Below are 23,469 nucleotides of genomic sequence, written 5' to 3' on the forward strand. Positions count from 1 at the left end.
CTGAGCTAACATTCATACTAGCGGGTGGAGAGAAATGAACTAACATTCATCAGTTTGTATGAATCTATGCGAAACAGAAAGAGAGAAACAGAGAAATGATAATGTGAAATAGAGAAACAATGAGTGGAAAAAAAAAATGAGCTAACATTATTTGTCTGCAGAAATGAGCTAACATTCATCAGGTTGTATGAATCTATGCGAAACAGAAAGAGAGAAACAGAGAAATGATAATGTGAAATAGAGAAACAATGAGTGGAAAGAAACTTACCGGTGGAGAGTTGCAGAGGCGAAGAAACTTCAGTGGGCAGGATGGGTGGGTGGCGGAGAAGCTTTAGCGGGCAGGGTGCAGAGGCGGTGGAGAAGCTTTCAGGGTACAGAATCAACAAACCGTGGAAGGGACTAAACCAAAATTTTTTACCGTTTACGATATTTTAGGGTGTGGACGGGACCAGTCCATGCTATATTGGGGTGTGGCATGGATCGATCCCATCCACACCCAACTGAACAAGACCAAATCTCGTGATATACATAGTTCCGAACACCGCCTTAAAGCCAACATACTTTTTGTTTTTGAAACTAGCTATATTTTCGCAGTAGGGTTGGGATAATTAGGGGTGTTCATGGTCCGGTTTGGAGAAGATCTCAAACCCAACCAGTAAATTATGGTTTGAGAAGTTTCTAAACCTAATCAAACCATTTTGGTATGGAAATCAAATAAGACCATACCATTTTATTACGGTTTGGTGCGGTTTCTAATAAGATTTGGGGACTTGAACCATTCTATGATTCTATTGGGCTTAGTCCAATTAGAAAGCCCAAATAGCTTCCTTAAAAATTAAAACTTAAAACTTTTATTTTATTATAAAATAGAGTTTATTATATATTTATAATTTTATGCATTTAATTTAGATATACTATATTATATACAATATTTATACATTGTATATTCATATTATATTTATATATTTACATAATATGCATATATAAAATTTCAGTTTACGGTTTAGTTCGGTTTATGAAATCTAATAAATCAAACCAAAACCATAAACCATAATTTAAAAAACTACCAAACCGAACCAAACTGTTAGGTGTAAACCGAACTAAACTGCAAATTCAGTTTGATTCGGTTTGGTTTTACAGTTTAAACCTTATAATGAACACCCCTAGGAATAATCATCCTTCAAGATTTTCTAAACTTATCCTATACTTGTTTAATGTAAACAGAAGTTTTGGAGGGAGAATAAGCCCATGAAATAAATAAATAAGGACTCAACTTACAATGACTCAAATGCAAGTAGTTTAAAGTTTAAAGAATCAGGAATGCTGCTTTTATCATCTTTTCTGATGCCTACGTGGATCAAACTTGGACAGGTCTAGAACCCTCAGCTCGTGAACCTTTAGACATCGGTGAAGCTGCACCTACAAGATCTGTGGTCAATCAACCTAACAAATTTATACCTTATTTTTGTAGCTTATTCATCTCTATTTGATTGAATTTCACATTGCGATATACTGACATTTGAAGTTAAAAGATCCATCTCCATTCTCCAATTATGTATTCAGCATAAAAGATAACATACATCAAGCTACCTTTTTTTAACCAAATCCTACAAATTGTCGACTGAAATAGACCAGCATTGGAGTATCGGAGCAAGGCTGTACATACACGCACGATATTGTATATAAACAATAAGTACTGTTGGTATCAACTCATGAGCACAGCAAGCCACATCCTATATACTCATCATATTTTTATTATGTTAATTATTATAAAAGTGTAGGAAGGACAATCAGATTTCAGGCAGCAGCATCAACAGCACGGTTGCCGAGCTCCTTGTTCACGAAAGCTTCAAGATACTCCTTCCTGAAAGCATAAGATTTTAAGCCAGAAACGGATGAGTGAGACATTCATATCGGCAACAAAATGGCAAGTAGAAGTAGAACTCTCCAGGAACATTACCTTGCAGGAAGATCATCATGAGGGCGATTGTACGGAGTCCAGACCGGATCCCCTACAAAGAGTCGCATTGCCTACAAGAATACATCGTGTAATGTAAGAACATCGATAGCTTTCTCAAGGATGAGTTTCGCAAGTTCCATACAGGCACAAACATACATTAATTATTTGGGCAATTTTTTTTTTGCAAAATTATTTGGACAGTTGGAGCTGGTGATAAAAATCAATACTCAGAAACATTAACATTGTAAAATCCTTTTGCCACCCAGACCCAGTGTCCGCACATCAAAAGGAGTTTTGAATGACAGTCTTGCTACATAGGGGGTGCAACATGGATAGAATGGGCCTAATTTAAGGTCAAACCAGGCCCAGTCCTATGTCCAAGTCTGGATCGAACTTGGGGGCTGGGGTCAAGCCTGATCTACCCAACCAATCCCAGCCTAACTAAAATTTGACACTTGGCTGGGCTCAGGCTCAGACGGGCTTATTGGGCACAAAGGATAAAAAAATAACTTTAAGTTAAACCTTATTCATATCAGTAACTTAAACCATTAGATAGGAACTATTGTATATTTTATATGCATGTATAATCAGGCCGGATTCAGGTTGGGTCAGGAACAGGGTAGGATCAGTCTGGGCTCCGAGTTACCCAAAGGCTAGGCCTACGCCCAGCCTGAAAAATGGAAAAACTTAGGGGGTCCCAGCTGAGCCGTGTAAAGTTTCAGGTTCAGTCAGTCCAGGCTCAGGTTCGAATCTGCTAGATATCTGATGGATATTATCAGATACGAATTCAGATGTAAACAAATCAAATTCGCATCTGCCTATATCCATTTGCAGCCTTAAATTCTATTTCTCCCTCACTGGCCAATTGGTCATTAGAAGATAGCATTTATTTCCAACCTCATTCAGAATCAAGTGGTTTTTTCTTGCAGAAGAAAACCAGTCGTACAATATCCCAATCCCACCCAGTTACTAGATTCTCTCGGATCCCCCAGTAACTGACCTACTCCATAACCACTCATAGTCAAGGTTCAAAGTATCGACACATATCGGCCTGTATCGGCTGATACGTATCATTCTAAAACCCCTCCGATACGCCCCTACGGTGGGTGTATCGGGGTCTGACCGGTTCAGAGGGTGGAGGAGCCCTAAACCAGTCCCCCTGAACTGGTTGCAAAAAAAAACAAAAAAAACAAAAAAAATGAGTATCGATTCACCCGATACACCCCTACTGGCGTATCGGTATTTTGAACATTCCTCATAGTACTATCCCTTTCATTCCTTTACCTTTACACCTAGGACCATTCATGGCATCTATCACCCATCCAACACCACATATCTGCAAATGCTCTCTTTTGTCCATGGAGGCCTTCTACATTATATTAAACCTTGGACAAGACTAGAACCTAATGTCTATTTCTTTTAGAAAAAAAGAAAAGATAACTGAAAAGTTGTAGTATTAGTAGCAAAAGATGAACCTGAGAGGGTGCACATGTATTTGCAAAAAGTCCATATTTGGCCTCATCCTCCTAAACAAAACTACATACTATTGAGCTGTTCTATGCATGTTGATTGAGAGAGATGAAAAGACAGGGGAGTTAGGTTCCTTTTACGAGACCGGATTTGTCGCACTCGGATAGGTGCGTGCAGGGCTGTTCTTCCAATCAAAATCAAACACATCATAGTTCACATGTGGGGACCCCAGTCGCATGTATAGAAAACTAAATGGTACGATTTAACATAAAATTTTTGAAACTAAAAAAAATGAAGAAAAACCCTACAAATGCCATTAACAATTGCAGGAAACTCTTTCTTTTTTAAGCTTTGACAAGGGGAGTAAACCGTTTGCAATAAATTATTTTTTAAAATATATAAGTAGAGCTTGAAAATTCTGTCGATATTCTAAGATTTTTTATCTGGAAGCAACCAATTCCAGTGATCAGTTCTGGAACCCTTGAAATGGAATTTTTGTCTAGCTTAATGACCCAAAGTAGATTTTTGCCGGTCTCAGATTGGGATTTGTCTAGGAAAGATTCATTAAGGTAGAATGAGGTTGTACACGAAACGAAGGTTCCAAAAATTCTGTCATCTTGTAGGGTTTGAGAGCTAGAGGCGAGGAGTGTGAGAGAGGGGAGGGGAAAACAAGAACGAGAGGGTCGTCCAAAGAGGAAGAAATGGTGAAGAAACAAAATAATTTCTTGCAAAAGCAAGAGTTTCCTGCAATCGTTAATGGCGTCTTCCAGTCTCTTTGGTTGAGATACCTCCGTTTGAACTGGGTTTTGGCTTGCCTATTTTTCACTTTTTCTTTTTGTTTGTTTCAAAAATTATTTTATGAAAAAACTAGCGGAAAAATTACCCTTTAATTTTCTCTGCACATGTGCATGGGGTGCTTAAGTAAACATGTGTTCAGTTTTGATTGGAAGTGCACCCCTGCACACGCCCATCTGAGTGCAAGAAATCCAATCTCTCCTTTTACTTTTCTTTCTACATTTATTCAGTAGCATTCTAGTATTATTTTGGAAATTTCATATGAGTGATATTATCTGGACTAATGTTTTAAAATGCAGAGGCATTCCACTACCTAGAGGAGTGAGGTGTAGTTCAGAACAGAGGCATAAGCTTCCTTAAGAGGAGGGGGTCAAGAGGAAGAAAAAGGAGGGGGATCTCAATTTATTTTTTATTATTTTTAATAAAAATCTTTTATATTAAGAAGAATAAAAATGCAAAAAAAGAGGGGGGGGGGGGGGTTCGGGGGGCAAAGCCCCCCAGCCAAAGGAGACAGGGGCAGACCACTTTCTTTTCCCTTATCTTTTCTTCCCTTGCCTTGCGTTTCTCTCTTTTTTTTTTCTTCTCTTAATTTCTTTTTCTTTCCCTTCCCTTTCATTTCTTTTCCTTTCCTTCTTTTCTTTTTTCTTTTTTTTTTCAGTCTTTTTATATAAGGTGTGCATGAGGCACATGAGACGTACGCCTCTAACACGCCTCATGAAAGCACATGAGGCATATGCCTCTAAGGTGTCAGCGCCTCTGGCATATGCCTCAGGGCGTTTTGGGAGCACTTCCCATGCCTTTTAAAACACTGATCTGGATAATGTGAATGAGACCACAGTTATGTCAGACTTGTTTATCTACTTCTCTTGGAAAATTCAACCTATAATATGAGGTTTTCAACATTTCATGCTCAAGAGTTATCTAATCAAGCAGACAAATCTCCACCAATGCTGTCTACTTCTGATTGTTTAGAAAAATGACATCCAGCATTCCAGTTTATCAGGTCATACAAGCTATACTCATCAGGCAAGCATTAATTGTGGTAGTAGAGGAAAACAAATAACAGAAAGTTTCAATACCTTGATGTAATTGTTACTATCCAATGTAAAACGGTGGTAAATTCCAGCAGGTAAGACAATCATTCCTCCTTTCTTCACCCATACACGAATCCACTGGTCATTTCTGTCCCTTACATCAAAATAACCTTCACCACAAAGTTATAAGGAATGAATTGGATGTCATGGGGAGTGTTGTAGATGCAGAACCAAAGTTTAAACAATTTATACCACTTCCTGCCACACAGTAGCGGATTTCCTCATCGGTGTGGAGATGTTCCTCAAAAAAGCTTTTTATCTTCTCCTCATAATTTGGCAGCTTTTCCGGGCAGACCTCGCAGAAGTCCTGTCATTTAGAAAAACAACAAAAGCAAGAGCATATTATCTACATACTTTCTATTGCTGTACTGTATAATTGGTATAAGAAATGTAAATCTCTGCAGCATTCATGCAACAAAAAATTTAAGCTAAAGAAAAACATATGATATATATGACAAACCACGTAGGAATATCCACGTGACTCACGAATCTTCTTCAAATCCTCATCAGTTTCATAGTTGTCAGCATCCAAACGCCAACTCAGTACACCTAGTTCTGCAGAGTCAGCATAACTTCTCAGCAGGTTGATTCAAACCTTCATCCACTAAGTGAGGTAATGCAATAATAAACTGCTTTGTCCATTACCAGCAAGTTGGTCCAAGGACACAAATTCCTTAGGATCCTTGTGATGGGGGAGTCTCTGGTCTTCATTACTATCATCCATGTACCATGCTTGGATGACTTCGTCCCTACCATCCTGTGGGCAACAGACAGGGAAAAGAAATCCAAATAAGTATATTTTTTCTGCATTTACTTTTAAGAAGGAATATAGTTTGATTCAAGAAAATCCTGGGCTTCAGCTAAGAATCTAACGTTATGAGAATATGTATATCCGTATGTGTAATTACAGAGATAGAAAAAGGTCTGATCCTTGATCATGGTTCCAACAAAAAAGTTGTCTTAAAGGAAGTCAGTTTTAATAAGTAGAATGGAACACTGATCTTTGCCTAATGGACCTCCCATGTAATATAACCCTTTCTCATGGTATATAAATGCACTACAACACAGTATCATCAACCCATCATCAGCATTACCTGAGTTTCTGTCTTAGAAAAGGAAAATAACATCTTGGTCTTGTATCACCAAGCCTGCATTATGCAGACAAGCAGGAAGGCAAAAAGGAACCTTTATTCATAACTTCATGCACCAATTGGATGGAGATTTGGGCCTTTAGATCAACATGTTTGCGCCCATACCTATAAGACTCCATGTCTCAAGGCAGGAGAAATAGTTAACTGTTGGCATGGAGCTAGATTCCCAAGATGTTTTGCAGTTTCTTTTGATTTTAGGATTTCCTTTATCTAGCTTAAAAGGTTAGTGAAATCTTCCCCAAAGGATACGTAGTCACATCGACAAATTTCATTTCACTAATTTCCATTTTCAATAAAGAATAAAATTTTTACCTTTGCAACATTCTTTTCTCCTATGATAGTGAGACTGATGTGGACATGTATTGGGAGCAGCAGCAGCAATGATCCGGTGTTCTCATCCTATCCAATTCGGCAGCAACAGTTTTATCCATTCGGCAGATTAGATTAGACTATCTTGTTATTCTTATCTTATCTTATTAAGTTAGTAGATTAGATTATCTTATCTTATTAGGTTGCCTTATCTTATCAGATTAGGATTAAGAGAGACTTATCTTATTAGATTAGGATTAAGAAAGACTTATCTTATCTTATCAGTCTTATCTTATCAAGATAAAGCTGGAGGTCTCCCTATTCAGCAAGGAGTCTCCCTAAGAACATGACTCTTGTAATCTCCTATTTAAGGAGCTGAAATTATTGAATAAGGATATCAAATTTCCAGTCAAGAAAGAGAGTAAAAGGAGAGTTCGGTGATCTCTTGGACAAATCACCCTCTAGGACGCCAAGATAGGTTCAGCTAGGAAGGGGAGGAAAATAGGAGTTTTTCCCCGTGGACCGACCCGTGACGAGATCCTATTCCCGGGCCCATAACATTTTGGTATCAGAGCAAGGCGTCATGGGTGATCTGGAGCAGCTGCTGTCCAGGGTCCACGAACTCGAGCATCGGCTTGTGGAGACCAGCTTGGAAGTACGGGAAATCAAGGACGAAGTCAGGGAGCTATGGCGTTTGATGGAGTTATTCCTTTATGGCAAGGAGAGGAACACAGAAGGGGAGACAGCCACTAGCGGCCGCTGACCGGATCTGTCGGAGTCTTTCGGCGAGCAGCAGATCGTCAACCAGGGGGCCGCGGTCATTCCCAGGTACAACAGGTTGGAATTTCCGTCGTACAACGGCAACGGAGATCCCTTGGGTTGGTTGTACCGGTGCGAGCAATTTTTTCGCAATCAACGGACAGACAACCGAGACAAGGTAAGCCTAGCCACCTTTCACCTAACAGAGGAAGTGCAACTCTGGTTCTATCGATTGGAACAGGAAGAACCCGGGCTTAGTTGGACCCAGTTCAAATCCTACTGCCTTCTTAGGTTTGGGCCTCCACTGACAAGCAACCCCTTATGTGAACTGATCAACCTCAAACAGACGGGAACGGTGGCTGAATACCAGCGCCAATTCCAGACCCTCCTTGCTAGCAGCTTCGGTACGACCGGACCAGCAGGTAGACATGTTCACCGCAGGGTTAGCAGAACCCTTGAGGGTGGACGTGGAGATGCAACACCCCCCCAACCTGGTCACAACCATGAATATAGCTCGTGCCTTCGAACGCAAGCTATAACTCAGCTGTGGAACCTTCACTATGGGGCGACCTCCATCAGCATGGGCATCCTCGGAACCACTCGGAATGGCTCTATATTCAGCAGCCAGCCAAGAACGGAAGTCACAAACGAGCAACAATTCCAGATCAGCATCCAGTGTGGGGAGCAGCGCCGTTGCACCCCCTATTAAGCACTTGTCCAGGGCTGAGATGGTGGAACGCAGGGCGAGGGGGCAATGTTTTAATTGTGATGAAATCTACTCAGCAGGGCACAAGTGCAAGAGACTTTTCTGCCTCCTGGTGAAACAAGAGGAAGATGAGGATGAACCCTCTTCACTGGAACCCGATCTAGGAAGGCGAAGTCATTCCACCTATTCGGGATTCCTTTGACTGTGTTTCAATACACCCATCCTGAATTCGAGCTTGAGGACAAGCTCGTAGTCCAGGAGGGGAGAATGATGTGGACGCGTATTGGGAGCAGCAGCAGCAATGATCCGGTGTTCTCATCCTATCCAATTCGGCAACAACAGTTTTATCCATTCGGCATATTAGATTAGACTATCTTGTTATTCTTATCTTATCTTATTAAGTTAGTAGATTAGATTATCTTATCTTATTAGGTTGCCTTATCTTATCAGATTAGGATTAAGAGAGACTTATCTTATCTTATTAGTCTTATCTTATCATGATAAAGCTGGAGGTCTCCCTATTCAACAAGGAGTCTCCCTAAGAACAAGACTCTTGTAATCTCTTATTTAAGGAACCACTATTAGTGAATAAAGGCATCAAATATTCAGTCAAGAAGAGAGTAAGGAGAGTTGGTGATCTCTTGGACAAATTACCATTAGGGCGGCCAAGATAGGTTCATCAAGAGCAGTGAGGAACAAGGGAAAACAGGAGGTTTTCCCCATGGACCGACCCGTGACGAGATCCTATTCCCGGGCCCCATAACAGAGACACCATCAACTCCTTACAAGATTTCATGTCTTTAATAAGAAATGACATATAAGAGTTAGCATGAAGCCAAATTCCCTAGATGTTTTATATGTTATTTATCTGCATTAGTTGTTTTATAAAGTCTTTCCAATAAGAGGATCCCAGTCAGATCTCTAAAAGGCATATCCTCCTTCATTTCAATTTTAAACGAAGAATCATTTTTCTCTTTGCAATATTTATTGCTCTTTGAGTGAGACCCATCTTCTATGATGCCAAGTCACTATCAACTCTCACTTTAATTTGTGACATTCCAATCTGAAGGTCAGGATTGGATAGTAATTTTTTCACTTAACCACCTTATTCTCTACCACATTTTTCCTTCTCTGTTTTCTGCTTTCTGTTTTGGGTGATAGTATCATCAATCTAGGAAATTTTAGTATAGTTGAACTTCCTCTTTTGGATTACTGCTCTAAAGCCAACACTAATCCATAGTCGTCTATGTTCTCAGTTTAATGAAATATATCAAATAATTAAAAAAAAAAGCAAAAGATAACCTTGAAAGGCCTCCGCTTATAATTCATAAAAAAAAGGGCTCCACTTATAGTTGGCCTCCCAACATCAGCCTACTTTGCATTTGACTTGATTTAAATGCATGTGCATACATACCAACAACAAATGCAGATCAGAAGATACTTGTTATTCCGTTATTTGCATATTTACCTTATAAGGCAGGTAACAAGGACAGAAGATTTCCTCTTTATGACAAGTGCTTCAAAATATTACAGAATGTTGACATACATGCAACAATTTATGTCTTCTTTTCTTTTCTTTTTTCCATTTTTATTTCCTTAAAGTTAATGTGTAACTACATGTACATAAGGAGAAGAGCCTAGTCTACATGGATTAAAATTTAAAACTCAAAGATTTCATACTCCAGCCTCTAGCATAAGCTTTAATCTATCAAAAGAGGCAAGTATTTTGTAAATAGTGACTGATTTATACTAGCTTATATAGAACATTCCTTTTCAATACATGCGTGCATGCACACACACACACACACACACACAAAATGTATATATGTGTAGTGTTTACATAATTATATACATATAAAACAGGGACGGCTAAGGATAGAGATCCAGTTAGATGTTTCATGCATCGAAAACACAACTTCAGATCAATTGTTATTTTGCTCCATTCACCAAGGAACAAATAAAATATATTTTTTTCTCTGTCCACGCTGGGATTGCATGGTTAATATTTGAATGATGTCTTTACAATTAGCTATTCAAAATAGAATGTTAAAACCATCAAATATTACCAATCCAATGTGATACACCTTCCAGCATTCAGCAAGGTTTTACTACCATCACCACCACTGGAAGAAGCTTCCCCTCTCTTTTCATTATTTTCACGTTTAATTTCTATTTTTTTGAATTACAGTACAATTCTTCATTCATGTCCAACAAAAGGTACTCAATTCCAAGAACCACGTTAACAAATTTGGCCAAACCAGAAAAACCGATGAAACTATACGAGTTCAAGCAAAACCACGTGAATCAAACGAGTCAAAGTGGATTCCAAAATTTTCAAAACGCTTTCTGCAGAGGCATATAAAATGAATTGTATTGGAAAAAATAAACATCACACAAGATAATTGTATAAAAACTAAAAGAGATAATGTGATTTATGGGGCACAATTGGATACCGCAACAACAGGAAAAATAAAGGGGAAACGTAATTGAAATGAAACTTCCGAGTAAAAGATAGTTTTATCAAATAATCGAATGATATCTAGCCAACTTCACAATCTATCGAATTGATTTTATAGCCCATCAGATAACCCAGAAGAAAAAACAACAAAGCGTGAAGAGGAGTAATTAGTATAGCATAAAAAAGAACAAGATATTTAATCAGATAGTCACTAGTTTGTGCCGGAGGGCGGGCGAAGCTTGACAAGCTCACCTGGCATGCGATGCCCATCTCTGCTAGATGTCTGCCTTCCTCTTCCTCTGTAATCGCCAAAACTTCAGGAAAACGCAAGGCCCTTTAAACAAGAGGGTGGGACGGGGGGATTAAAGATACCTGTGAAAAAGTCAGAACTACCCTTTTCAGTTGAAACGCTACATAAAGAAAAAGCCGTCCAGGTTAAATGGTTAATGGACACGGAATCTATAAAAAAAATGATCATTGGGGGTTTCTTTTGTCATTTTCTTTTAGAGAATTTCGTCACTGTAAAGGCTGCCTGTGACCCTGTGCCAGTAATTAATTGGGTTTAAAAGTCAAAATAGAGTAAAATACTTAAATTACACGTATGTTTGAAGTAAATACACTGTGAAACTTACATTACCGTTTCAAAATTTACTTAAAATTATCACACAAATCGTCAATATCTGTTAATAGGAAAAAAAAAATTTATCGTTCATTTTTCTTCAAATTTGGAAAACAAATTGAATTAAGGTTTCTACAAATCTCCAATAGTTATTAAGTTAATTTAGCTTTTCTTTTCTTCTATTCGATTTCACAGACTTCCGATTTACCCACTCCTTAATTACTACTGGTCCAGTGGTCCTACAAACTACAAAGATTCTAGTGACTTTTAAGATATTTATCTGGTTCAGAAATCTATGATTTTACTGATCTTATAAGCTTTTACCCAAAAAAAAAAAAATACAGATCTATTTTGCACCAATTTTCTATTTCTTCTAAGAAAATCGATACGCTAGAAGATTGGCTTGTGCCTGTATCTCAACAAGGACGGGATGAAGGTGTAGGAAAAGGCGACATCTCCAATGGCCTACAATATCCTCCACACCTTCTGAGGTCTCAGTCTTAAATAGTGACATCCAGTACTCCAACTATGGCTTCTTTCCGCAAAGATTCCAACAAACAGGGCCACCTTACTTGGGCAAAACCAATTAAACAATTCATGAAAGAAGAATCCTTTCGGATATAACTAAGATCTGGGTTTCGGTATTTTATGAATTAATTGCTACGTATACCAACCTGCAAATTTGGTCGAGAGACCAATGCGTATAAATATAATAATAATAAAAGGAAAAATCAGAAACCCACTCAGATTTGAGACTCTCAAAGTTACCAACTTGGTATATCAAGGTTTTGAGCTTGAATTTTGATGAGCTCGCTTTTGTTTGTGCATCTTAAAAACTGATGCAAACTTTGAACTTTCTTCCTTTCTTTCTTACCTCATTCCTAACCAAATAATCCTACTTCTATCTCTATTCTCTTAGATATAAGGTGATCGAGTTGCTTCCCATTTTACTTTTTTAGAAACAAACATGTCAAGGTCAAATATGAAAGCAAGAGGAAATTAAAATTTATACTCACTCCATTTGCATTACCATGCAATTATAGTAGTGAAAATGACTGCAATAAAACTCAACCTTATTGTATTGTCCAATGTTTTTAAAATCCAAACTAGAGGTCAACCTGGTTTTTTGTTTGAATATGCTGGTTCACAGGTTTGACGGTTCAGGTTGAACTGATCAACTAGAGCTAATTAAATTAATATATGACCTTTAGAAGGGAACGTTGGTTTGAGTTAAAGAAAATATTTTATAAGATAAAAGAAAAAGAAAAAGAAACCAAGAAAGAGGAGAAGAAAGAGGGGTGAGTTATTGCCGTTATTGTACGTTGTTACCACGGCTATTGATGTTGCTGTTCATCGGTAAGTACTATTTATCTCTTCCCTCCTTGTCTTTGATTTTTTTTTTTTATTTCTTTTTATATTATAAAATATTATTATGATTATTTAAATATTTAATACTTATTTAATTTATCTGAACCGTGATTCATCATCCATTTATGGTTTGAATGGTCCATCAGTTGGTTGTTTGGATCGACAGTTTTTTACCAAAGTCATTGGCATTTTACAAAATTCTGGATTTGAAATAAAACCGAATCAACCTTCTCACACCAAGTGACAACTTAAATGGTTTGACCGAGTGGATCAACAGTAGGTCACAAACACTGGTATCATCAACATCTCTATACAACATACTTGGGGGTTCCTCAATCTTTGATGTGTCCCGACCTCTTATTAGACTCAAAGTGGGAGTACATTAGTTATGATATGTTAGAAATTTTTTCCTGCTACAAAAACTTAAAATCTATGATACCGGAGATATGGTATGAGAAAAGATTTGACCAATCAAACCACCTTATGAATGAATTTGATGAATATTAATACTGGTTGATTGACTGTAAGTTTATCCGATGTAATATCTTTCCGGTAATGTCCATACATATATAAATATAGATCAAGTTGAGTTGGATTGCACAAGCCCCAACCCTAATCCAGTGTGAAGTTAATTTGGTTTCATATTTCTCAACCCTAACTTTAATCTAAACTGAGTTTTCGGTTGAATTCGGACCAATTCAATGCAAGTTTCAACCCTAAATAGATAAAAATTGATGTTTTGAAATGACAAGCACCCTTATGCACATAAAACTTGTTTTCGCTATTCTGTTTATATTTTAAGTGCCATATTCATTGTTATATCTTGCGACCCTTTTAACTCATTTCTTTCTAGATTGTAAACTTGATGGCTTTCACTTCTATTGTGTTCATATATTCGATATTTTGGGTAGTTTTTCCCATAATTTCGATTGGTCGAAGCATTAGGTAGACCGGCCCAATTTGCTCCGAACCATAAAACCAAATATAAGACTTTGTAAGCATCTGAACCCTGTTTGACAAGCCTCCCATGCAACTTTTGAAGACCCCCAATACTTGTCGCCACACTACCGTCTTATGTGAAGAAAGCCAAATAAAGTTCAATAATGATTCTTGCCCACCTCCAGCCTCTAATAAATGTTTCCTCTTCGCTGCCCTCTGCATTCTCATATAAAATCTCTCTCACTAATTTCCATTAAAACCGCCATTAAGCATTGGAGTTTATTGAACATGAATCACTGTTTAGTTTTAATGTTTATTAAATAAACTTTTAAAAATAAAAATGCTTAGATTTATGTGTATAAACTATTGAGAGAAATGTCAAAATGCTGAACCGATGTGACATCTTACGTGAAAGGGCTAAGAAATGATCCGATGCATTGCAGATCTAACTAACCCCTATCCAATGTTCATCATTCTATCGCTGTTAGTGTTAGGACACCAGTTATGAGCTGTTGGATGTGATTTGTACATAGAATCGACCGTTGAATCTCAATTTCACTCTACACTGTTAGATGAGCATGATGGCGCTCCAACATAGCTAAACACTGTCATATTGGATTATTTATGGGGCATTGATTGAAATGTCCCAACCAAATAGAAAAAAATGAAAAAAAAAAAAATTGTAAACTGAGGTGACAAATGAGTTTATGGGGTGTTACCTTAAACGCTCAATCAAACAAAAAATAAAAAAGTAAATAAAATAAACTTTAAAGTGACACATTTCAATAAAAGTGTTTATTTGAGAAACACTCATCTATAAACAACCACAAAACTAAACACATAAGTTATTTTCTTAATTCGATTACCAATTTTCCATTTCTTCATCTTCAAAATCGTAGAGAAAGAGGAATGGAGTATTTTTGAGTTCTAAACAAACAAGACCTTTTCCCCTTTGATCCATATAGCCAAACCGAGAATTGCAAACCCCATGGATGTAGAAACCAAAGTTACTCTCAAAATCATTTACAAGCTAAAGAGATGCCTCTATTTCATGATAGATAGATAATAAATAGATAGATCGATTGTGTAATAACAACCTGCAACACATTACTTCTTATAGAATCATATTAGCCATGCTGGGGACTTTATTGGGAATCCAGGTCCAGGGATACATTTATGATTTAGTTGTATTGAAGAACGTAACATAGCAGTAGAATTACATTTACTGATAAAATACTGGTAGTATCAGAGTCTTCAGTCCAGAGATTAAACAAAGTAGGCCCAGTAGATATGCTAGTGGGCCTCTACTGCCATATCCACCTTCTCCGTCAGGCTCTTGATATACTCCTTCCTAGCCGGATGATCCTCCTGTGGTCGGTTGTACGCTGTCCACACTGGTTCTCCCACGAACAACCTCATCAACTGTGCAAAAAGTGCAAACCCATCCCATCTGATTAATAAAACTGAACCAACCAATGGTTGTAATAAATTTTGTTCTAGTAGTTTAAACCTACCTTAACGTAGTTACAGGTGTCAAGGGTGAAGCGATGGTAGATGCCAGCAGGCAAAACGATCATATCACCCTCCTTGATCCAGATGCGAATCCAACGGTCGTCCTTGTCCCTCACATCGAAGTACCCACTGCCTTCCAAACAGTAACGTATCTCCTCGTCGGCGTGGATGTGCTCTGTGTAGAAGTTCTTCAGCTTCTCCTCGTAGTTGGGCATTTTCTCTGGGCATAAATCCAGAAGGTCCATGTAGTTATAACCCCTGCTTTTTCTAATCTTCTTCAATTCCTCATCGTTCTCGTAATCTTTTGGGTTCAAATGCCAGTATAACACTCCCACCTCTGCAATCGTTCAAAAGAAAAATTAGAGCTAGAGAGAGCCTAGAGAGGGGAAACACATCCATCAAACAGAGAATCATTCATATATTCAGATGAAGGAGACCCTAGAAAGAAAGAACAAAACTGTACCTGCAAGCTTGCTTAAGGAGACCGACTCTTTTGGGTTTCGATGATGAGGGAGTCTTTGATCCTCGTCGTTCTGCTCCATGTACCATGCCTAAAGAAATCATCAATGATCAATCACAATCTGGATTCTCACGTTGATTTCGTTTCCGAATTCTTAATAATACACAAATTTGTAAAGACGACAGATGGTGTATTGGAATCAATACGAGTTCGAAATATAAGAACGGCACTCACCTCGATCGCCATCGTCTTTTCGACTAGTGTCGTGTCGACTGAAGTCTCGGAACACTGAACTTGGGGCTGGGTGTGGTCACTGGTCAGTGGTCGATCCAGAGCAGAAAGTACCAACCAGGGAGGGTGAATGCAAAGCCAGATAAGAATTGAAGAATCGGATCTCGAATATTCAATGCGAGCTTATTCAACCACGTGGACGGTGAAATTGTTTGCTGCTGATTTGTGGCGTGTATGTTACAGCAGCACGTCAAATATCATGTTTGTCTCCATCTATGATTGCGTTTGGTTCAGGTTCAACTATGATACCGAAAAGAAATTATGTCCGAAAAAAATTTATCACCAATCAACCGGTACCATAAAAGTGTAAATCAGGGGGAATGACGGTTCAGCATAGGTCACAATTTGATAGGTGTCAATTTGGAATTGATGTCAATTTAGGGGCGGGCATGGATGTATCTGCAGTGGATATCAAAAACCAGGGTTTATATCGTACTTTCTGAATTTATTAAGGCTTACCATTGCAAAACCTTATATTTTATATTATTTTATATATATTTATATTATATATATTTTTATTTGTACTCTTTTCAAACAGAGTGTAAAATTCACTAGCGAACTTTGATCAAAGCTTTCCATTCTGGTACAATGTCTTTCTGACTTTATATATTTTTAGCTCCTTATCCATATATATATTTTTTATTTGCTTCCATTGACATTTATTCGATGGGGTTTTTCGAGAAAATGCCTACATTAGATTTTTACGGGTGTTGCCAGTATAATGAGTACGAGATTGCGAATATGTGCAAAAAATGGCCAGAGAACCAAACATTCCCGAGTTCACATCTCCGCCCCACAAGGAGCTGCCCCACAACACATCCCCACCTTGTATTGGGAATATCTCCCGATGATGACATCATTGGGATTGGTACTATCATCGAGAGATGTTTTCAATACAGGACAAGGATGTGTTGTGGGGCATTGTGGGGCAGAGATGTGATGTCAACATTCCCTGTATGATTTCATTTACACTAGCGGGATCCATACATCTTGTTAAAATAATTTGAAGCAAAAGGAGCTAAGGGTGAAAGTTGGGTGGATCCAATCCAACCCCAATCCTATTCAATCAAAATTTTTGCATACGTTGGGCTTGAGTTTTTGAACTTCATGTTGGACTTGGGCCAAAAAGCTTAGGCCTAACTAAACTTGGATAGGCTTAGGTTGAGGCCTTGGGTACTGATCTGATGCAATCTAAGTCTGCCCAACATTTTATGTTATACATGTCTATATATTATCAATCTATTTTACATGGAAATTAAGCTACAAAGATAGATATGCCCAAGTCCAAGCCTAGCCCAAGTAGGGATGGTAGCTGAGTAGGTTCAAGAAGGGTTTTGTAAATTTTAGGCTCTACTTGCCTCCCTAAACCTCCCAAACCGTACCTACAACAAAACCCATAGTGGGTTGGATTTTAAGAATTCAAACCCTCCCCACAAATAAAAATGTAAAACCCTCCTCAACCCCACATTCAAGGATAGTGGTGATAGGGTTTAGAACCCACATCTGATTTCCTATTATTTCTTATTATATATAACTAATAAATAAGTAAAGTAACATAAATAAACAACAAAGTTTTCAAATATTTGATTAAGATGTAAAAAAAAAAAACATAAGCTATCAATTATCATTCACATCAAAATCAAAATATTATTAAATTCAACACCTAGTATACAAAAGTTTATATGCTTTCCAACAATATGTGGGTTGGGGATCAGAGGGTCGAGTTTAGCCTAATACCATACCCTACTCGTAATGTACGGGTTATAGAATCCCAAAACCCATCCTTCAAGCAAAAACCCACTCCGTTGGGGGTGGGTACCTATTGGGTAGGGTAGAAATTGTGCCTAGGTTGGTAAACTTGAGCTTAACATTAAGTTGGGCCAAACCTAAACTCGAGGTTTGAGACTTAGGATTGGGTTGACCCTTAATTCGACTCAACCCACCCAAGTTGTACCCCAAAAAAAAGGATTATGACATTATTAATTGTATTAGTTTTTATTTTTATTACATTGTTTTAACTTTTACTAAATTTTTATTTAGTACTAGTTTTTATTATTTTAAATGGATTAAAGGATTTTAAATTAATAATAATTGAATGTAAAACTAATAATTTTATTACTTTTTTAATTTTATAAAAAAATGTAGTATCATTATCAAATTATAAGATTTAATTTTGAAACCAAAATTAAACATGTATTAATTTGTATTTACTTTCTTTTTAAATAAAAAAGTCCTGTATTAATAAAAATTATTAAAATATTTTTATTAATTTGTATCATTTTTATATATAATTTTATATGGAAGAAACTTAATTAATAAATTACTGCTTTAACCAATAAAAGTAAATTATTAAATACTCTGGTTAAGCGTACACAAAGTTAACTAACTACTAATTAATTAGCTTTAACTAATTAACTTAATTTAATTAAGCTAATGAAGTAAATTAATTAAGGTACTCAAGTTAATTTAATTTAACTAACCTCTCTTTGATCCTAGCATGACCTACCTAAAAAAACAGAAGATCATGAAAATAAATAAATAAATAAATAAAAATACTGACCTTCTAATGGCACTAAGAAAAATTAACCCCAAGAACTTCCAAATCTTTTGTAAAACTTTTTCAGAAAACCTTTTAAAAGAATAAAATGAAATATATCCTAACTTGTGCTCCACAGAACATAAGAATAAGATGACAGAATGCAATGGACCAAATGCAAATGTAGCATCAGCTATGGCACGTCTTCCCTCCATTGGATTTACCCGGCCACCTTCTGTCAATCAACTGTTGAAAGAGAGCAGGAAAGATAAAGAGAAGGAAAGAGTACAACAGAGTGAAAAGACGTTATGGGAACGAAACAAGATTATTGTAACTGAACATTAGATAAAGTTGTAACTCAATTGTAGAAAGATTTCTTATTGTATCGAGTAGAAAATAAATAGAGAGAATAGACTGTAGAGTTTCAAATGTGGAAAGACTTCCTACTATATTCGGATAGAGAGAGTTTGAAAGGTGGGAAGGTTTCCTACTATATAGGGATTGGTTTCCTATTATATTGGGTTGGATTCCTAAAATCATGATATATATATTATACATCTAATTGGGTCCAAAGAGAAGATTGTTAATTAATTAAATAAATACTATTAATTAAATAAATACCATAACGAATAAATATGGTATTTATTTTAAAATTTCTGTAATTATTCTATAATGATTTCAAAATGATAATATTAAATTTCAGTAATCATTTTAAAATAATTATTTTCAGTATTTATTTTAATTTTTTGTAATTACTTTAAAATAATTTCAAAATAAATTTTAAGTAATTATTTTAAATTTCAGTAAATTTTTAGTGATTTTCAGAAAATTTGTAATTTTAGAAATTTTCAAAAAATATATTCAACATTCTCTATTAATAAATATGGTATTTATTTTAAAATTTATTAAAAGTTTAAAACTACTGAAAATATTAATGAATAAAAAAACATAATTACTTTCAACTAGGGGTGGCCATGAGCCGAGCCTTTCACGAGCTATTCAAGCTCGGCTTAGCTCGATTTAAATCGATCTTCGAGTCAAATTCGAGCATGATATATAGGCTCGTTTGCTAATCGAGTCGAGCTCAAAGCTCAGTGAAGCTCGACTCATGAGGCTCGCGAGCCTAGTATTAAATAAATAATTTTTATTATATATACATACATACATAATAAATATACATACATATATATAATAAATAATTATATATATATAATAATATTTTTATTAATATATATATTTTTTTATTTTTATGTATAATAGTAAATAATTTTTATATTCTTAATTTTTTGTCTAAAAAATAAAAAAAAATATATTTTATACATATAATTTTTATTTTTCAAAAAAAACTTGGCTTATAGTTGAGCTCAAACTTGCAAGCTAATGCACTGAGCCGAGCTCAAGCTCGAGCCTGATACTATTCCTGTGAGCCGAGCTCAAATAGCCAAGTATTCGGCTCGACTCGACTCAAATTCGTCCCTACTTTCAACATAGTAAAATTCGTAATTAAATAAATTAATATTTTTTAATTAAATAATTTACTAAAATTATGGTAAACAAATCTAGCTTTAGAAGTTTGTTTGGGACTAAAGTAATTAAACAAAAATTATTGAAGAACACAATAACAAAAATAACACAATAAGACGGTAAATAACAGAAAATGGGTCGGATCTGAGACGGACAGAGCAAAGATCCGACCCATTTGAATAATCTCTATTACCCACTTTGCATCTACAGTGATCGCTCGAATGGGCAATCACAGTAGATGTATCCTAACTAACATAGGTATGCTGAATGTAATAGTGTACCTCTGTAGTAGCAAAACGCCAAAACCGGTGAATGAACATAACCCTTCTTCCACTGCTACTGTGAGTCTGTGATCACCTAAATCAACTGAATGATTGACGAAGTGACTCACCTGTGGGGGAGGTTTTAACTGGTAGAGGTATTTTGGCAGTGGTTTCCAATTGAACTTCATGAGAATCAAAGGATGATTGAACTGCAAGAGGAGAAGATGGTGGTTTAGAAACACGGTGGGACGGAGCCCCTGTTTTGCTGCCTAGAGGAAGAAAGACGACTCCCCTGTTTTCGCAATAAGTTTTGCTTATTTGTAGAGCACAATGGGCTGGATTTTGTAGTGCCGCTTGTACACCTTTTAATCCAATTATGGTTGAACCGCAATTGGAGAAGACTATAGGTTAGAAACACAATGGGGCGGAGCTTCGTGGCTTAGAAGGAAAAAAACGAAGAGACAATTCTTGCCTTACATGCAGGATGGGTTCTATTGATTGAATAGTTGGCTGAACTGCAGAAAAGAGAAAATGTTGGTGTTTCACTTAGAAGAGAAAGACTGTGAGATGCGTTAGGAATCCGATTTTGGATTGAATGAAAATCGTGATTTAGAATCGTGGTTGATTCTAACCCTATTAAATCACGAAGCCTTAATTGACATTTTCCATTATTGATTTGCCATATGGCCTAATGAAGATTTGTGAGCGGATTAATTAGAAAAAGGGTAACAACGGAGAAAGTTCAGGAATCTCTTAGGGCCGCAAGAAAGGCTAAAATGGTGCCATCTAGAATCTCGGATGATAAAATGCATAGACGTAGCATTGCAAGAATTATCCATCAAGATTTGAAGTGCACCGTCTCGACTTCTGCAAGTCTCGTACATTTGGAATGTATAAAAAAAGTGAAACCTATTATTTGGAATCTCTATTTTTGATAAATTATCCATAGGAATCTCTTAGGGCCGCAATAGTATTGATTCTCTTAATCCATTTATAATTAGACTAAATATGGATATTAAGAGTAAAATATAAAAATCTCTCCTAAAGTTTCTGACAATCATAGAAATTTCCCCTTTAGTTTCGTTTTAACAAGTACCTCTCCTCAAGTTTAAAAAAAACTGACAAAAACCTCCCCATCATTGGCCCTAACGAAAAACATAAAAAATTACGAAAGTACCTACTGATTTATCATCATTCAAAATATATTGAAATGTCAAAAATACCTTCATTCGATTAACAATACTTTCACGATTTTACGAGTGTTCTCCACCGGCAAAGTCCTTACAAGTGTGTATGTGAAACAGTTGAGTATTTACTGCAAAAAATAAAATCTTGGTTAGAATAAAATAGTTTGAGACGAATTAATTTAATGATTGGTTCAAGAATAACAGTGGTTCAATATATATTTCTCTGAAACCTCCCCAGCTTCAGCCACCATGGAACTAATAACAAGTACACAGGCAGCTACAAATGCAGTGAACATGGTCCTGATACACTCTTCTTCTCGCTCTAATCCTCCTGCGACTCCACCATCGCCATTGGCTGGGTATACGTGTAGTCCATCATCTCCACCACCACCATATCCTGAACCTTGTTGTTGTTGATGTGGTTTTGGTTGGGGTTGCTTTCCCCCTTCCACCTCCACTGCCCAGGACGATGACATTCCGGTGGAAGTTGCGGTGGCATGCACACATCAATGAAGAATAGTTGCCATGAAGAACAGTTGCCAGAAAACGGAAAATTCTGAGCAGTGGCGCCACAATGTTGTGGTCTTTTTATCTGAAAAAAGACTTGTAAAAGTGTTGTTAATCGAATAGGGCATTTTTTACATTTTATTATATTTTGAATAACGTTTTGACGATTTCCATCTCAATCAGTGACAAAAGGGAAGTTTTTGTTGATTTTTTCAAAAATTCAAGGGAGATATTTGTTAAAATAAAATAAAGAGGAGGTTTTTATGATTGTCAGAAACTTTAAGGGAGGTTTTTATATTTTACCGAAATATTAAATATGTATTTATATATATAAACCAATCAAATATGGATATACCTACATCCGATTCGAATTGATCCATTTGCAACCCTAGAATCTCTAATTTTGTGTGGTCTATCCCGGTTCAGACAATCCAATTAGCAGGGTGAGTCATTTGCTATCCAATCCGATGATCCAACTGATCTTATAAAGAGTAATTTGAAATCAAATTCGCTAAGGATATCAAATATCTAAATCTGATCCTACCCGATTTAATTATTAAGAGGAAAAAAAACAAAATAGTCTATAAAAAAACATAAGAATTTTGTCATATATTTTAAACAAAAGGAGCGAATACATGTCCTTTTACATAAAAAAAAAAAAAAGCACATAAATAATGGGTTGGATTATGATGCCAAAAAGACATAACATTGGAAAAACTTACAACCAATGAATCAACATCACAAAAGTAGTAAGCAAATAAACATATTCAAATTCAACAAAATAGGATTGGACTTGAATTCAAATCAAATCATGATCGAGTCTATTAAAGTTGTCTATCAAGGCTTTTGATCAATCACACACCCCGTCCCATGAATTTTGATTAATGCCACCTAATTGGTTACCAATTTTATTATACCATTTTTTTGTTTTGTTTTTTTTTTTTTAACACCGAAATGCAACTCACACCAACACTGATGGGAAACGAGATTTTCTTCTCATAGTGTTCACACTAACCTCACAGCACATCTTACCATGAATTGGAAACATCTCCCCATGAATATTCGGGATGTATGGTTCAGATGTGCTGTGAGGAGCAAATCCAAACAAAAGCTAACTAGACATCACAACTAAGAAAAAAAAAAGCTAAATAAATTAAGCTTTTGGAATGTCATCAAACAAGGCCTCTACAAATGGAGATCACAAAGCCACAAAAGACTCTAATAACAATGAAGGTGTCATTTGGCAATCTTTGTAGAAAAATCTTCCAATAATCCAAATAACCAAAACATATTGAACTTTTGAGATATTGTCATTAAAAACAAAAACCGTTTGATAAACGACTTGATCTATTAGGCTTTTAAGAACACGTTACACAAAAAGGCTAAAAAACTTCATTTGAAGCTTTCCAACGTTTTCGGTGCCTTTCCGCGCTTTAATTACCAAATAAAAAAAGACGGTTTTTTTTATCTTTTAAACATATCAAAACCCAGAAGACCAAGAAAGTCTTCCCAAATGCCATCTTCAAACAACCTAGAACTTAAAACATGTAACATCGAACAC

General features: G+C 36.4%; 2 protein-coding genes across 2 annotated transcripts; both read right to left on the reverse strand.

Moving 5' to 3' along the window:
* Positions 1 to 1,518: 1,518 nt before the first annotated feature.
* On the reverse strand, positions 1,519 to 11,012 carry LOC148879132 (acireductone dioxygenase 2). Its single transcript, XM_088960556.1, has 7 exons — positions 10,955 to 11,012; positions 5,965 to 6,076; positions 5,780 to 5,874; positions 5,512 to 5,626; positions 5,305 to 5,429; positions 1,961 to 2,031; positions 1,519 to 1,864 (listed from the first exon to the last, which is right to left on the reverse strand). Exons 1-7 carry the CDS (start codon positions 10,970 to 10,972, stop codon positions 1,798 to 1,800), a joined length of 603 nt encoding a protein of 200 aa, XP_088816682.1. The 5' UTR covers positions 10,973 to 11,012; the 3' UTR covers positions 1,519 to 1,797.
* Positions 11,013 to 14,650: 3,638 nt separating this feature from the next.
* Positions 14,651 to 16,131, reverse strand: ARD4 (RmlC-like cupins superfamily protein). The gene is made up of 4 exons (XM_088960552.1): positions 15,835 to 16,131; positions 15,604 to 15,691; positions 15,143 to 15,477; positions 14,651 to 15,050 (listed from the first exon to the last, which is right to left on the reverse strand). The coding sequence occupies exons 1-4, from the start codon at positions 15,844 to 15,846 to the stop codon at positions 14,922 to 14,924; spliced, it is 564 nt and encodes a 187-aa protein (XP_088816678.1). The 5' UTR covers positions 15,847 to 16,131; the 3' UTR covers positions 14,651 to 14,921.
* Between the last annotated feature and the right edge of the window lie 7,338 nt (positions 16,132 to 23,469).

The sequence above is a fragment of the Nelumbo lutea genome, chromosome 1 (assembly GCF_056320005.1).
Source record: "Nelumbo lutea isolate HS-2025 chromosome 1, American lotus-T2T, whole genome shotgun sequence".
Lineage (NCBI taxonomy): Eukaryota > Viridiplantae > Streptophyta > Magnoliopsida > Proteales > Nelumbonaceae > Nelumbo > Nelumbo lutea.